Below are 16,032 nucleotides of genomic sequence, written 5' to 3' on the forward strand. Positions count from 1 at the left end.
GCTTTATTCTTGTGTTTTTGTCATGAAAGATGTTTAGAATGTAGCAGAATATTGATTTAAATATAACATCATAGCGACATTTCCAAGAGTCTTCCCTCCGAATACAATCGTAAAATTTGTTTGCAATCGCGAAAGTAATGTTACAATATTTTTTTCGGATAGAATCAGGTAATTATTTAAAAACTCTCATAATTGGGTCTAATTATTATGCTTGATATGATAAATATTCTATATCGCCTTCATTTATCCAATTTATATTATATATCGTCTCTTTTAACCAACGAGCATCAGCGTAAAAACAATGAGTCTGTATAGTAAGATTTTTACATAGTCTAATAACATGGACTCCATTTGAAGATGGCATGATCCAGGTGTTCTTTGTTGGCGTCTGTGTAACCCGAATGAAGTAGATACAGTTGCAGTCTCCGCAAACACTCGGGGTCGATTTTATCCTTGGATTCTGAATGAGTGTTTCCTAACAGGATAAAGTGATTGAATAGTTTTACAGAAATTACAATTTTTGCGGAAGGGGGAAAAAAAATTGTAGTTTTCGTCGAGGCTTTGGTAAAGTTTTTAGTTTCCATAACAACAGTAATCAACCCGCGTGCGTATGAACTTCCGTTTGTTAATTCGCGTTTATGCGAGTGATTTTGTTTTGTATTATTTTTGCGTTTGTTTATTTTTCACTTTTATTAGGAAAATAAAAAAAAATTGAATTTTTTCACCACTGAAAGTCACCCTAGTTAAGGAGTAGAGATCCAGTTTGATGATAGTTTAGATCTTTGTGGCAGAATATTTTGTTACAAACCTCTCTAGCACTTTCTGCAAGATACTTTTATTAATAATTAATATACATGTTACTAATTAAATTTAAAGTAGCAGAAACAGTGTATTTACAAAAAAAAAACCTATTTGGATTTAATAAAATAGTTTGTATTTTTTTTAAAATTAATATTTTTTTTATTTTAATATCATGGGCGTTATTCTCACATTTTGTAAGAGGAAATTACATTAATTTCTTTTTTCGCATTTTGTAAATCATTCCCCTCAGATGATTGAAATAGGCATCTTTTGAATATAATTTTGGAGGAAAAAAATGTTTCAAACATGTCTGCAGAAAAGAAATTTTTTGCTTCAATATTTTATTTTTCATTCTTCTCAAATAAGAATCGAAAAATTACGAACATTTCTTTCCCCTTCAATGCGTGAAAAAGGGATCCTTTAAATATAATTTTAAAGCAAATTTTTTTTAACTTTTTGCAGAAAAGAAAACCAAAATTTTTTACTTTCTAAAGGAAAATTCTTTCTGAGAGAACTCTGTTACGTTCTGCGACAATGTTGCCATGTTGTAGCGATTCTGCCATGTATGTAAGTTGGATACACTTATCATAAAATGCATAATAGATAATATCGAAAGAGCAGATTTAATTTAAAAAAATAGAAATGTAAAATTAAGAGCACAAAAAAAAATCTCATTAATTTGCCTATTTATTAAAAGTGTATTCAATTTTGAGTAACTGCTAAAAAAGAGACCTTATTACGAGAAGGCAAATAAGCTTTCAAAATGTCATAAAGATATTGGTGTTAGGGGCAACGAGTTTAAAATACAATTAAGTCAGTAAAGAAAATTTAAAAGCGTTAACTGTAGCATGGGTGATCCTTTTTGGATTTTTTTTCTTTGATGTTTACTTTTTTCTTCTGTTTGAGTAAAGAGATATTGAATCCCCTTATAAATTTTTAATGAAGTATTAAATCTTAACTTACATTTTTTCTATTATTGAGTCTTGTATCCAATGAATTGAATAATTAAGCTAGTTAAAATGCAGAAGCTGGAAGGATCAAAAATGAGGAACAGAAAGCATGTTATTTCAGACTTAACTTTTTTAAAGATATGGTGCACCAGGTGTGGAATTTGAAGGAAAACATAAAGAAGAATCATGTGTCATTGAATTGTTCTTTTTACCTGGACAGGTAATGTAATTTTGTTATTTGGTTGCTTTTAAGATTATTTCAATAACATCCTGGAGGAACATTCTAATGTGAAAATATTCTCCATGTGAAAATTGGTAATCTCTGAAATGGTTTAGGTAGTTAAATTGTAAATTTTTTTTTTTGCTTCTGCGGTTTTTCGATGTACCGAAGGCGAAAAGACAATAAAATTTCTTCTCGGGCATGAATCTTTGTCTGGCGGTAAAAAGGATGTTAGGCTCTCTTTAAATTTTGAAGATAATTCATAAAGTTGCTTCTCAATGAAATTAATCAATATAATCTCAAAAATTTTAACATTTTTTTTAATTGTGAATTTAGAACTATATTATTCTAATTATGGGAGTCATTGTTAATATTCATACAAACAAATATGGAGACTTAAAATTCTCCCTCTGATACATTTAGAAACGCTTAAGTAAACTTCTTAGTTTGGCGGAATGATAATTTTTTCACTTAAATGAAATAGGGAATCTAGCTGCTTAATATGTAAAATTCGAACTGAATTAAGTTTTTAATGATTTTCAAATTGAAAGCAAATATCAATTACTTCACTTATAGGTTTTTGCCACATATGTCAGCAGTCTGTCTGTTTTTTATCTTCTGTCAGTAACAAAAAAAATTTTCCTAGACTTTTTCTCTGGAGTTTACTTGCAGAAATCTGCTGTCTATTGACATTGCAGATTTATCTCTTACTTGCAGATGAAATAGATCAAATTACAAAAAAAAAAATGTCTCACTCCTGTTTGTTGCTCATTGTGTTTGCACTATGGCAGATTTTTTTTACCAAATTTTTTTGAGGGAGACCGAATTTAGGCAATACGCCTATACGAATTAGGCATATGTGTCTCCTTGGTTCAAAAAATTTCAGCATCTTTTCCTATGCTCTATTTTATTTGTTAGAACATTGTTTGATCTGCAAAATGATCTAATTTCAGGTAATTTCTCAAGCTTTAGAATGTTTTAAACATTATCTAGAAAATATATTTTAGTTAGTCTTATTTTTTAAAAATTTTAGTTTAAATTTTATTCTAGGTTCAATTTTTGAAAAACTAATAATATTTTCAATCTATTAATTACTTTTCTATTATTTATTAATGTGTCAATCTATTACTTATTTTTTTTACAAAACAGAATTAGCAAAATAGGAGTCATTTTGTATATTTAAGGGAAATTTTTTTCCATAGTATGAAAGTGGTAGTAGAAAGTTTTCCCTATGACTTTTCTTAAAAAAATATTGAAAATCGTAAGAAAAACTTTTCCCATGGTTTCCTAATTAGATGAAATGTGACTGTGAAATCTTCATTAAATTAAATTTTCGACCTATTCAACTTCAGTTGCTTCATTTTAATTTCATTTTATTATCATATGGAAAAGCAGCAATATTATATGTGATCTCCTTTTCATTCTACCCCATTTTATTCTGAAACTATTCTATTGAGTAATAAAAACTCTACTTATTTATAAAGCTCCTTGCAGAATGGTCAAAAATGTATTTTTTCTGATCAAAAATTAAAATTTATTCTTCTCATATTGTTTTAAAAAAAACTCCCATTCATAATGTAATGCAGGGTCGTATCATAAGCCAGTGTGATAATGCGTCTCTTCATCTCTTTGAATTGAATGAAAAAGATGGAAAATGGATTTTGGAAGAAGTGAAATCTTGTTCCCTACAGGGAAAGTGAGTCTGTTTTTATTATTCTTTAGAATACCCTGAAATATGCAGTAAATGTTGATTATGTAGTATCGTTGCAAGTAATAAAGTTATTGCAACACTTTTATTTTGTTAAGTACTATTTTTATAAAGAGAAGGATTTAATTGAGTGCAAATGTGTTTATTGCAGGTTAAAAAGAATAACTACATGTTGCCTACCTTTGAGTGGAGAGCACTTACTTATTGGAACAGATGGTGGCAACATTTATTCATTGGATGTCAAATCTTTCGATATGACCGATCACATTATTTATCAAGAAGTTGTCATCCAAAAGTAAGTTTTTTTCTTTTAATGCTCAATTTACATCTTTATATTAACTATGAAAATATCTTACAGTGTCACGTTTAAAAAAAAAAAGTTCCAATTTCTTTTCTATTTTTGCACAAATTTGAGTTACATTGTTTGCATACAGAGTTGGGTTTTTTGGATGTCCTAAACTGGTTTTGGACAGGACACATGGGTCTTTGACTATCTTAAATTGTCCAAAACCATGAACATTGGTAAAAGGTAAAAATTCTATATGTGTGACATGTAATAATTACATATATTAATAAATATTTGATATTTTTATACAATTTATTTAAACTTATGAATCTTTTCCTGCTATTTTCTTTTAATAACTTTCGAAGCTCCACAATTCATTGGAACAACAAAAGTGAATGCCTTGCTTCTAAAATATAAATATGTTTCACATAAGGATAAATAATGCAAGATTAAAAATAATAAACTTTTTTAATAATGAAAAGAAATTGTCTTCATTTTGTTTCTTGTTCAAAAATGAAAGTTTTATATTCACAATATTTTAAAAAAAAAATTATAACATAATTTGACTAAAAGGGTTTAAGACAGTTTTGGACAAGATGGATTAAACCCTGGTTTAAACCATGGATTAATCCATTATGTCCTATGATTTGCCAACTCTGATTCTTAAGGATCCTTCTGAACTCGAATTGGGTCCGCTTTGCTCTTCACAAAAATCCAGTATAGTGAAGGTTCTACAAAAATTCCGTATTTTTTTTTTAAATGTATTTTTTCATAAATGTTTGCTTGTAGAAGTAGCACTTTTAGGCTCAATAAACTGACAAAAGCTAGTCTTTCCTCCTTCAATGACACTTTTAAGTTTGACATACCAATTTGTCTTCGTTGGTAATTTAACTACCATTTTTCTTTTTTTTTTAAAAAAATCTGTTTTCTCATGAAAAATTTTTGATTCTTAAAGATGTAAGATTTTTTAATATTTTTTTCTAAATTTATTTACTTTCATGATTTCATTAGGGTGACTTCAGATCACTATAACTAAAAACGATCTTTATGACTGTTTTTTTTTAAAAATTTATAAAAAAACTTTTTTCCCCCTCAAGTTTTTATTACATTTAAGTTCTTGAGAATATTAACAGCAAAACGAAAAGAATTTGAAATATTAAAGGTCGTGTGGAAATCTGTAACTGTTAAAAATGCAGTTGTAAAACCATGTGGACAACGAAACTGGCACAATTAGAGTGCATCAAAAAGTGACTCTTCAAATTTAAAATTCTCCATGCAAAACAATTTGGTATTTAAAAATCTTGATTTTTCAAAAGCATGAACAAAATATGCCGCAATAACTGGTTGAAATACGATCAATCAAGCAATGTAGATTTATGGTTAATTCGTTTTGCTTAGAAAAGTGATTCTGCAGGTGTGCGAATTGAAGTTCGCCATACAAAATAATATCGTAACATAAATGGGAGATTTTAAAAATCATGTCAAAATCGGTATTAATAGCTAACAGAGCAAAAACGGTTGACAATCTGCTTGTATTTATGTTGGAATTGTCGTTAATCTACTGGGTCAAAAACTGATAATTCAAAAGCGTGATTCTAAATTTGCGGTACAATAATAATAAAACTTAAAATAAAATTAATTTTAAAACAGTCAAAAAATCATAATTATCAAAGTCTTTATTTAAATTTTATATGAAGTATTCCCCCCCTATGTAAAATNCCCCCCCCCCCCCTTTGAGTAAGGCTATAATATTCCAAGGCTTGGAAACTATCTATTGATATGATTAACCCTGTATCTATTTTCCCCTTTCCAAAACCTTATTTTTAATACGCAATTTTAATTTTCATATTGGATATGCAGTGATACATTGCTTGTTACCTTGGTTTTCCTGCTTCTGTTACTAAGTTTAGTAACTTGATACAATGAGCCAGATAATTCTTAAATACATAAGTTATTAAAGCATATTAAATGGATATCCTTTTTGTGTTAGACGTTAAGCAAATTTACTGGTTGACAATAACATCATAGTAACCTGTGTGTTAAGCTTACTAATTTATATAGAGAGGCATGAATATTTTTTCAGCGTTCCTGATGATTATAAACTGAATCCTGGTTCAGTAGAGGCTATAGCGGAACATCCATTAAATTCAGATAAAATCATCATCGGATACAACAGAGGTCTGATGGTACTCTGGGATAACAAGACTCTGAATCCGGAGCATACTTATGTTTGTAGTCAGGTTAGTATGTGCCATTTCTTTGCATACAAATTTCTCTTTTATTCAATTACCTAAAGGTAAGGTCGACCATGCACGAATTCGCCTCGTGAGACTACCGGGTCAAGACTTCCGATTGATTTTTTATGTCCAATATTATTATACCGATAGTGTTTACACTCTAATGTACTCTTTCAATTTCAATGAAACAAACAAATTCGGAAGACTCGACAAGCACGTTACGATGCTACCCCAAAAATAACTTAACATCGGTATTTTACACAAATATGGCCAAATAAGGGACAACACTCAAAACATGGCAAACCTTTATTTATTAATTTTCTTAAATTTGTTTTTGACTCACAACCCGGTAGAATTTGTAAATTAAGGGATTCTCTTGTGAATGGTAAAATTACACGTAAATTTAATCACATTGCAGTAATAAAACTTGCAATATTAAGCCTGTTCACACATGAGCGGAGGAATACGCCAGAAGTTTTCTTCCAGTTTTAGGAACCTTGTTGTTTACGTTCAGCTAACCATCCATTTTCCAAATCTTTTTAACCTAAAAGGTAAAATTAGACTCCAAAGGAAGGCACCTGTGATCAACAGGATTAAAGAAAAATTGCTTGTTTTTCAGAGATCACACTTTCAAGAACATACTATAGTTTTGCTTTTGATTTAGCCAGAAATCTGAGAATGTTCCTTATTGCAAGATTTTTGGACAAATTACACATTAATAATGAAAATGTTGAATTTTATTACGGATTATTTGTAAGTCGTGTTCATGCTGTACATTTTAAAGTAAATTGAGGTGACATCAGGCACAGATAGTTGGCCTGTTTTCCAGAGCTTTCAATGTTATTGAGTAGTTTTTTTCCCAAACATTTTCATTCATTCACATTAATAAGTATGCAAGATTTTTCTTCTTCTTTTACAATAGTGGTTCATTTATATTTACAACGCATTCAGAAATAAGTTAAAATAATATCCTTTTTCTTCATTCAGTTGTACAACTGCATCAATTGTGTAAAATTGAGTGCGTAATTTTAATACAGCCAAATCCAGCTACAGTGAACCTTCGAAGGACCGGTTCACTGTAATGTTCACTATATCCGTACAGCAAACAGTTTTAACTCATTTTTCCGAACTGCTCCCTTTTATGACACATTATTTAAATAAATGAGCCATAAAGAGAAATACAAAAGTGATTAAAAAACAATATGTAGTAACAAAAATTGTGTTTATTTTTTGACTCTTCATCTTGCTTACAAAAATTTTAGCCTTTGTTGTGGAAACTGAGATAGAAGAAGCAAACAAGGCTTATTGCTACATTCTACTCTATAGATGGTTTTAAAAATCGTCCACTCTTGTCCATAAATTAAGGATAATGAAGTTAAGGCACAGAAGGAGACAGAAGCCAAACAAATTGACTTATTTGTATAGTCTATGTAATAAACAAAAGGTAAAGAGCAAAAATGATGCTATATGTTTGACATAATTAATAAAAATTGAGATTTTTACTCCCTGGAGCAAATTTTAAAAAAGAACCTATTTACAAAAAACAGTATAACATGGTTAGTATGATGGTTAATTCGGAGTATGTCTCCTGAACGATGCAATACAGGCCGTACAACGCCTAGGCATGCCGAGTATCAAATTATCAATCTGATCTTGGGGAATATTACACCACTCATCAAGCAAAGCCCTCCGAAAGTCCGGTATACAGGTGGGAGCCAAGCATATCCTACTCGTGCTCTATTGGATTCAAGTCCGGTGAGTATGCTGGCCAATCCATACGGGTGATATCCTCCAATTGAAGGCATTCGTCTACAATGTTTGCACGGTGAGGACGGGCGTTGTTGTCCATAAATAGAAATTCAGCACACAGGCGCCCTGAAGCAAACATACATGTTGTTCCAAAATGACATCCCAATAGATGTGGCCTGTCATCGTTACACTCTGAACATGCAGGTCAGTTCTGGAACCAAGAATAATTCCTCCCCAAACGAGCCATCCTGCACCACCGTAACGGTGTCGTTCAATGGTGTTGTCTTGGTGGTAACAGGTACCTGGCGCTCTCCACATAAAAGTCCGGCGAGAATCAGGCTGCAAACTAAACCTGGACTCGTCGGAAAACATCACACAAGACCACTGTTGGGGTGTCCACAATGCATGCTGCGACAGTGAGTTGCACTAAGTGGAACACATCTGGCCTACGAGCATATAGACCAATGTGCCCCAAGCGTCTGTACACGGTCTGCCTTGAAACTGTCGTACTGGTAGCTGAAGAGAGCTGAACAGACAGGTCTGATGCTGTGCTCTGTCTGTTTCTTTTGGCAGTAACTGCCAAATACCGGTCTTCATTCGGCGTTGTAACTCGGGGGCGACCTGTGCTGTAACGTCTACTCACATTACCATCATCTTGGAATCGTTGCCAAAGCCTGGAGATGACACTCTGGGTGATTCCAAGCTCCTCGGATACTTCCAGCTGGGTACGTCCACATTCCAGTCGTCCGAAGATTCCGCCACGTAAAAAATCATCCAAATGCTTCCTTTGTGCCATAACTATGCGGTTATTGCACTGAAAGGCTTTTAAAGCGCTTGTGAACAATTTTACTTCTTTGCCACCATTCCTTACATAACCCTCTCTTACACTCTCGTCATTGTGACGTACTACCAGCGTCATCTAGTGGTTTCCTGTAATTTGCATATTCTTCTTCAGGATGTGTGTGATAATTCTACAGGTGAAATTGTAATTTTAGAGTTTGATTTCCGTGTGATTCTGAATTATCCTCAATTTATGGACATGAGTGTATATTATGTAGAAATTTCAAAATGACCAAAAAATGAAGAAAAAAATCAGTTGAAGACAGAAAAAAGTGCGTAATATCCAATTTCCTCTCTTTTTCATTCATTATATCCGAAAAAAATATTAAATGTGCATAGCAAGGCATGGGAGCAAACATTTTGTTCACTATAAGCCATGTTCACCATAGCAGTGTTTGACTGTATAATGAAACATAGTTTTAAGCTTTCACTAGAGAATAAATATTATGTAGTTTTCAGAAAAGTCATTCATTAGTTTCTCGCTTACTCTTGTGCATAATTCAGTATTTTAAATAACTATTCAGTATATTAAGTAATCTTTATAAATGTCTTAAATAATGATTGAGATGTTCTCTATTATTGCAGCAACTTGAATCCTTGTGTTGGCATAGAAGTGGCACTAAATTCATTAGTTCCCATAATGATGGCACTTTTGTCGTTTGGAGTTCTTCAGATGCGTCAAAACCAGAAGAATCTCCAGCAACCCCATATGGTATACTTTGAACTCGTTTCTTTTCACATAGCTGCCAACTCTACTGGATTTTGTTTCTTATTTTTGTCTTTTAAAAATGGGTGACAACTCAAAACATAATCTATGGGATATTTAAGGATGCTATTTCAGTTATGCTAAACTGTTTCATTATTTAAGTTTTTTCAGCTGTTCCTTTTTTTCCTCAATTAAAATTAGTACAGTTTGCTCAATAAAGCTGACACAAGAGCACAGTCATTGTGTTTCGTTTCTCTGAATATATTGTGTATAAAAATGTACAGGGAATTATTCTTCCATATTTGAGGGCAACCCTATCACATTACTTGAAATTTGTTACAATAAAAAAAATAAACAAAAAATAATCCTCTTAAAATGCTGCAAATTCTACACTGCTAAATAATTACATTAATGTAAAAAATGCTAAAAGATAAAATTTTGATACCTTCTGACTATCAGGAAAGACTGACTATCAATATTAACGGAGCAAAAGTGAATATTTTAAATCTTTGTTCAAATTATTAATTGTTAAAAAACTTGTGTGAAATTCTTTTTAATGGTTTGGTTATTGTTACACAGCTGTCAATTCTACTGGTTTTTCCAGTAGACCTGTTCCAGTACTGGTTTTGCCTGTTTCTCCTGGTGTACTGGTTTAATTAAAATTCTCCTGGTATTTGTACATTTTAGAAAATTCCTTAAAATTTAAGTTTCCTAAAAAAATCTCCTTTTGAAATATAATTTTTGTGCAGATTGCTTGAATATTTAAATAAGTATTATTATTACATAATGAAGCAAACTGTATTATGTATTACTGATTGCATAATGAAGTGAACCTCATTTATTGAAATGAGTTCAAAATTTTTTTTGTTCTAAGATGTTTTTATTCAGAACTCTCTATTTAAATTAATTAAAAAATCTTTTTCACTATCTTTGATGAATGAAATGCCTATTAATATTCAAAATTATGAATAAACATAATACATAACATAAAAGTATATTTATGTCAGTAGTTAGTATGTAATGTCAATCATAACTGGAAAATATTGTAGTTTTTCTATTTTGATGACTATTAAAATTCCCTGTGTGTGAAATATTTAGTACATTATGCGAGAATTATCATGAAATTTATATTTGGTGAAATCTACTGAATTTTTTCCTATCCATGTTGGCAGCTATGGTTTTCAGCCCTGTGGCAGAATTTTGTTCAGCTATCTGCCACGGAACTGTCTAGCACTCGTATCTTTCTTCAAGATACTTTCGATAATAACAAACATATATGTTACTAATATAAAATAATAAAAATGCTGTGTTTACGAATTTTTTTATTATTTTTTAAATTGAACATGTAACAATTTTTTTATTCTGATATTATGCTTGATATTCTCTTATTTTGATGGGAGGAAGCTTTTCTTTCTTTGCATTTTGTAAATAATCATCACAGTAGAAAAATAATTAAAAAAATCATGAAATCCGAACATAGTATTAGTTGCATAGTTAGTCCGAACATAGAAAGAAAAAAAAAAGATCAGCGACGAATTCAAGCTAATCTCTCTTCAAAGGCGTGTTTCGTTTTAAGATAAGGCTGTTGTACTAAATTGTATCGTATGTAAAATATCAGATTTAAAAACCAAAGAGAAATCAATAGCAATGACTGCCAAAAATTCGATAGAATCATTGCGTTAAAGTATAAACTCAAATGCGTGATACGAATTTTCCATATGATTTGAAATATATCGTGATATTTAAAATCCACACAAGAATCAATATCAGTAACTGCCTAAAATACAATCAGAACATTACGTCGATTCACGATACTATCGGCATACATTGAGCACTTCAAAAAGTTATTACTTAAAGGCATGATTTAAAGATTACTTCTGAAGAAAAGTAAGTTATTTAAAAAAAAAAAAAAATCATTTTGTTAATCTGCCACGAGGTTTTTAGTATTATCTACATTGTATTCCAACAATTTTTATTTGCTCTTCTGTTTAGGTCCATTTCCCTGCAAAGCAATTACAAAGATCATTTGGAGAGCTGTGAAAGGAGGGTATGTTTTTTTTTTTTGATTTAAAAAAGAAGTTAAATGAGGACATATACATGCGTCTATGAGTCTTGATGAGATTTTTTTTTTCCCCAGCGATGATTTCACAATATTTGGTGGAGGTATGCCTCGTGCTAGTTATGGAGATAAGCATACGATTTCTGTTATGTGTGGAGAAAAACATCAGGTGTTTGACTTCACTTCTAAAGTTGTAGATTTCTTCACAATCTGCCATGGAGATGAAGAATCAGGTACTTTTTTTTTTTTTAAATTTCTTTTAAATGTGCCTATTAATTATATTAAATTATATTAAAAATTTTGTAAAAGTAGATTTCTTAGAAACTTGGTGAATTTATGAGATAGACCAATAAGTCGAGCATTTATTTTAGTAATTATTAAATAATTTTGTGGTTTGTTATCTAAGCAATTTTAAAGTGTTGAAAAATTTGTTTTGAGTAGGATGTGTAGCTTGCTTTAAAAGTTCTTACTTTTCAATGGGTATTTGTAAAATGATTTCTTCACGTTCTTCACTTTTCACTCTTTCTTCCCTAAATGTCCCACTCTTTTTTCACTTCTCAAAAAGATTTCTTCACAATCTGCCATAACGATGAAGAATTGGGTACTTTTTTTTAAAAAAAATTTCATTTTAGCTAAAGAATTTCTCGAAAAATATGACTTTATAATTTTATCAAATTAGATCAAAAGTTTTGTTAACTTAGGTTTCTGTGAAAGTTGGTGAAATTATGAGATAGGCAAAGGAGTTGAGCTTTTATTTCAGTTGTTACTAAATAATTTTGTGGTTTGTTATAAGAGCAATAAATTTTAAAGTGTTCAAAAATTAGTTTTGAGTAGGATGCGTAGCCTACTTTAAAAGTTCTTACATTTCGTTGGGTTTTTCTGAAAAGTGCTTAGGTTTTATTTTTTCTGAGCATTGAATTCTGGGCTATGAGTTATTTTCTTTTAGCCATGAAATTGATGTGCTGTGTATTTGAATTTAAATTTATATAATCCACATTTGATTTTTCTTAATCCTTGAACCTTGCATTGCACCTGTCAAACTTCCGTAAAACATATGTCTCTCAACTAGGTTTTTCATTTTTTATTTCATTAAAAATACTTTGAGTTTTTGTTTTATTATTTTATAATTATTTAAATATCATCAACATTAAATTCAAAGTATTATATAAAAATCATAATAATGCAGCTGTATTATTATGCTAAGTTTTACGATGATTTGAAATTGATTGCATAATTTAAAGTTGTTAAATAGAAATGTTTCTTTATTAATGACTAAAGAGCAGGCTTTTTTTTTTTCAAAAATATTAAAGTTTAAAAACGTTACACGTAACAGGGGTCATATAAATGTTGCAACATTATTCTTGGAGAGTTTGGTGTAAACCCGTGACCCTATTGTCGCCATATAATGCCAAAGGCATTTCCTTATTCTTTGTGTGCTTTTGAACAGGGAAGTGCCCCTAGCCACGTACGGCAGTTTCGGGTATGGGTTATTATGCAATTTTAATCCCGATGAAGATTTTTAATCCCTTCCTTAGAAGTTTGTTTTAACATTTACGTGACTATTGTGCTAGGTATAGCATTTTTAAACTTATACATTTTCACAAAAATTTAGACTAAAAATGTCATTTTACAAAAAAGTTTTAAAAGCAATACTAATTTTAGATTTAAAAACCTGAATTAGACAAGATACAAGTATTTGTGTCAATGCAGTAAAGATATGTTCCTATTTTGATAAAATTTTTTTTATTTACCTTGTTTTTCTTTTCTTTTCTTTTTTTCTTATTCTAAATTCCTCTTAACTGTTTTGTTTTGAAAGTTTGTTTTCCTTTATTTAAAAGCTTTAGGTGTTTTTTAAAATTTCACATGACATTTCCTTTGCAAAAGCTTTTTAATTTTGCTATGAAAGAAAGTCACAAAGCTATGCGAGTTAATATTATTAAACTTTATAAGATGCTTTGTGAACTCTCTCCCAAACCCTTCCTCCCTACATTATTTCCTTGGTCATAAAATCAGTTCATTTCTGTATAAAAAATATTTAATTTGGGAATTGTTGCCACTGCACAGAGAGAATAGGGGAAAAATACATGTTTAAAGGTATATTCAGCAGCGATTATTACTGTTAGCCTAATACAGTTCATACAAGAGCACAGTGTGTGGGAGTATTGATCCTTCGTCTGTGAAAAGCTACCCCACCGTAGAATCCAGTTAACTTGTATACTAGTGAATTGGAATTATATTTTTGTAGTGGTAGATACACTACAGTATTCCCCCACCAGAATTATGTCTGTGATAGAATTCGACGAATGGATACAACTAGTCGATTCCTTGCTGTTTCGTTCTAAGCAGGGTGAGCCGTATGAAGAAGTACTTTTCTTGAGTGTCGATCGCGAGAGCCGCATCGAGTTCACGATCGTGGTCCAGCCCGCATCGACTTTCCGCAGTCGAGCGTATACGTCGCGTGTGAAGGACAATGTCGCAGTCACGAGTAGCAAGTCTGCTGTTCGAAGTAGGGGTGTGCGTAGTGAGTGTTTCTGCCGAGGTAGGCGTGTTCACCCTTGTGGGGAGAGTAGATTTCAATGTCAACCTTCATCTAAGAAAAGGTACCCCACCCTAGAGCAGAGCTAACATGTCTTATATATAATAGTGAATTGGAATTATATTTTTTTAGTGGTAAATGCACTATGCAGTGCTTTTCCTCCTAATATATTGTCTATAGGGAAAAGACAGGGAATTATTTTTCTAAATTTAAGTGGCAGCCTGGAACAAAAGAGAAAAAATGTGTGACTTGTTTGAGATTTTGATGTAATGTTTTGCCTTTCAGAATACGATAACCCCCACACCCTTGTTGTGTTGGCTGAGGAAGAGATAGTGTTGATTGACCTTGAAAGTGAGGAGTGGCTTCCTTTCCGCCTGCCTCACCTCTCCAGCTTGCACATGTCTTCCATTACTTGCACACAACACTGCAGTGATGTCCCCCAAGATCTCTGGAATAAAATCACAACTGCAGGAACTGCCTCTGAAAAATACACTGAAAAGGTTACAATTGTGTCAATATTATTTTTTGTTTTCTGAAATTCATGTTCAGCTTTTATTATTACTTGACTCATTGTTATATTATTTGTGTCATTTTTAAAATTCATTGTAACGATCACATATATGAAAATTTCCTGTAAATTAAGCTAGCTTAAAATAAATAAAATAAAAATCTGAAATAATGCTTCAAATCTTGCATTTTAGAAATGTGTAGGTTAAGTTATAAATCAGAAATATCTCCCTTGTAGAACATAATCATTCTGTCAGTATAATGCTGAATATATTAGCGTGCGAAGATGATCTGGAAAAATCTGGTTTTCTGAATTTTTTTTCTGACCGTGATCCAGAAATCCAAGATCCAGAAGTTTGAAGAAATCATCGATCACATTTACGTATAAAAATTCTTGTATATTTTATTTCAAAATATTAGAACTAGAATTTTTGCTTAGGAGATCTTTCTTTTGTAAATAACTTTTTCTGGTAGAATGATAAATGTGATTAGAGATAAAAGTAAACTTTTACGTGATTATTCATTTAAATCATTCGGCATTTAATTTACTTAGAATTTTATTGTATTGAAAATATCAGTGATTTAAATTTATAAAGATATTAAATTTTTTGAAATGCGTCATTCACGATTTTACTCGAGAAATTTTCAGAATTTTTGAGTTGGGCTCACAGTAGCCCATGTGCGTGTAAAATAGTGATTAATAATGACCACTACTACCTGAAAGTATTAAATATGTCTTAATAGTCAACCTTAAAAGTATTAGTTTAACTAATTCTTTCTTAAAATTGTTTAGACAGCATAAAAGATTTACAACTTAATGTTCATGAATATGTTTTTAGGAATGGCCAATCACGGGTGGAGAGAATCTTCTGGATGAGTCGTCTACTCGAGATCTTCTATTGACTGGACATGAGGATGGTTCTGTAAGATTTTGGAATGCTTCGGGTGTTGCACTCAGTCACCTCTACACCATTCACACTTCAAATCTTTTTGTGAGTGAAGATGGTGAACACCCTGCAGAAGAAGAAGAGTGGCCACCTTTCCGAAAGGTAGAAACTATTTCTTAGAAACAGTGTAATATAATTTATTTTCACGACCCAGTAATTCACTGGCAATAGCATAGCTGCCGAATGTTCTGATTAAATTGTATTTGTTCAGATTTATCCTTGTTCCAAAAATATTCTAGTGCCTTTTCACTCCTTGTGCCGATTTTCTTTCATCCCAGGCAGGGTTCCCACGGTCCTTGAGAGTCCTTGAAAGTCCTTGAATTTTTTTGTGCTAAATTTAGGCCCTTGAAAGTGCTTGAAAAACGTCTTAGGTCCTTGAAAAACTTGATAGGTCCTTGAATTTGTCCAATACTGCCGGCGGCCCTTTTTATAAAACACCCGCGGATCTTTCTCGTTCTTTCTGTTTTGTTCCCGAGCTCTCTCACG

The 16,032-nt window shown here is 31.5% G+C and overlaps 1 protein-coding gene across 6 annotated transcripts in view; it reads left to right on the forward strand.

The window, feature by feature from the left end:
- Positions 1-16,032, forward strand: part of LOC107447257 (lethal(2) giant larvae protein homolog 1) — a 103,171-nt gene that overhangs the window by 16,998 nt on the left and 70,141 nt on the right. For 4 of the 6 annotated variants that reach the window (XM_071185547.1, XM_071185549.1, XM_071185548.1 and 1 more), the window contains 9 exons: positions 1,890-1,971; positions 3,558-3,667; positions 3,831-3,974; positions 6,049-6,205; positions 9,377-9,503; positions 11,490-11,544; positions 11,635-11,789; positions 14,378-14,592; positions 15,439-15,648. In XM_071185547.1, the coding sequence (XP_071041648.1) occupies positions 1,890-1,971; positions 3,558-3,667; positions 3,831-3,974; positions 6,049-6,205; positions 9,377-9,503; positions 11,490-11,544; positions 11,635-11,789; positions 14,378-14,592; positions 15,439-15,648 (1,255 nt within the window). The remainder of the gene's footprint in view (positions 1-1,889; positions 1,972-3,557; positions 3,668-3,830; positions 3,975-6,048; positions 6,206-9,376; positions 9,504-11,489; positions 11,545-11,634; positions 11,790-14,377; positions 14,593-15,438; positions 15,649-16,032) is intronic. The other 2 variants (XM_071185551.1, XM_071185552.1) reach the window with 1 other exon arrangement.

This window comes from Parasteatoda tepidariorum, chromosome 9 (assembly GCF_043381705.1).
Source record: "Parasteatoda tepidariorum isolate YZ-2023 chromosome 9, CAS_Ptep_4.0, whole genome shotgun sequence".
In the NCBI taxonomy this organism is placed as follows: domain Eukaryota; kingdom Metazoa; phylum Arthropoda; class Arachnida; order Araneae; family Theridiidae; genus Parasteatoda; species Parasteatoda tepidariorum.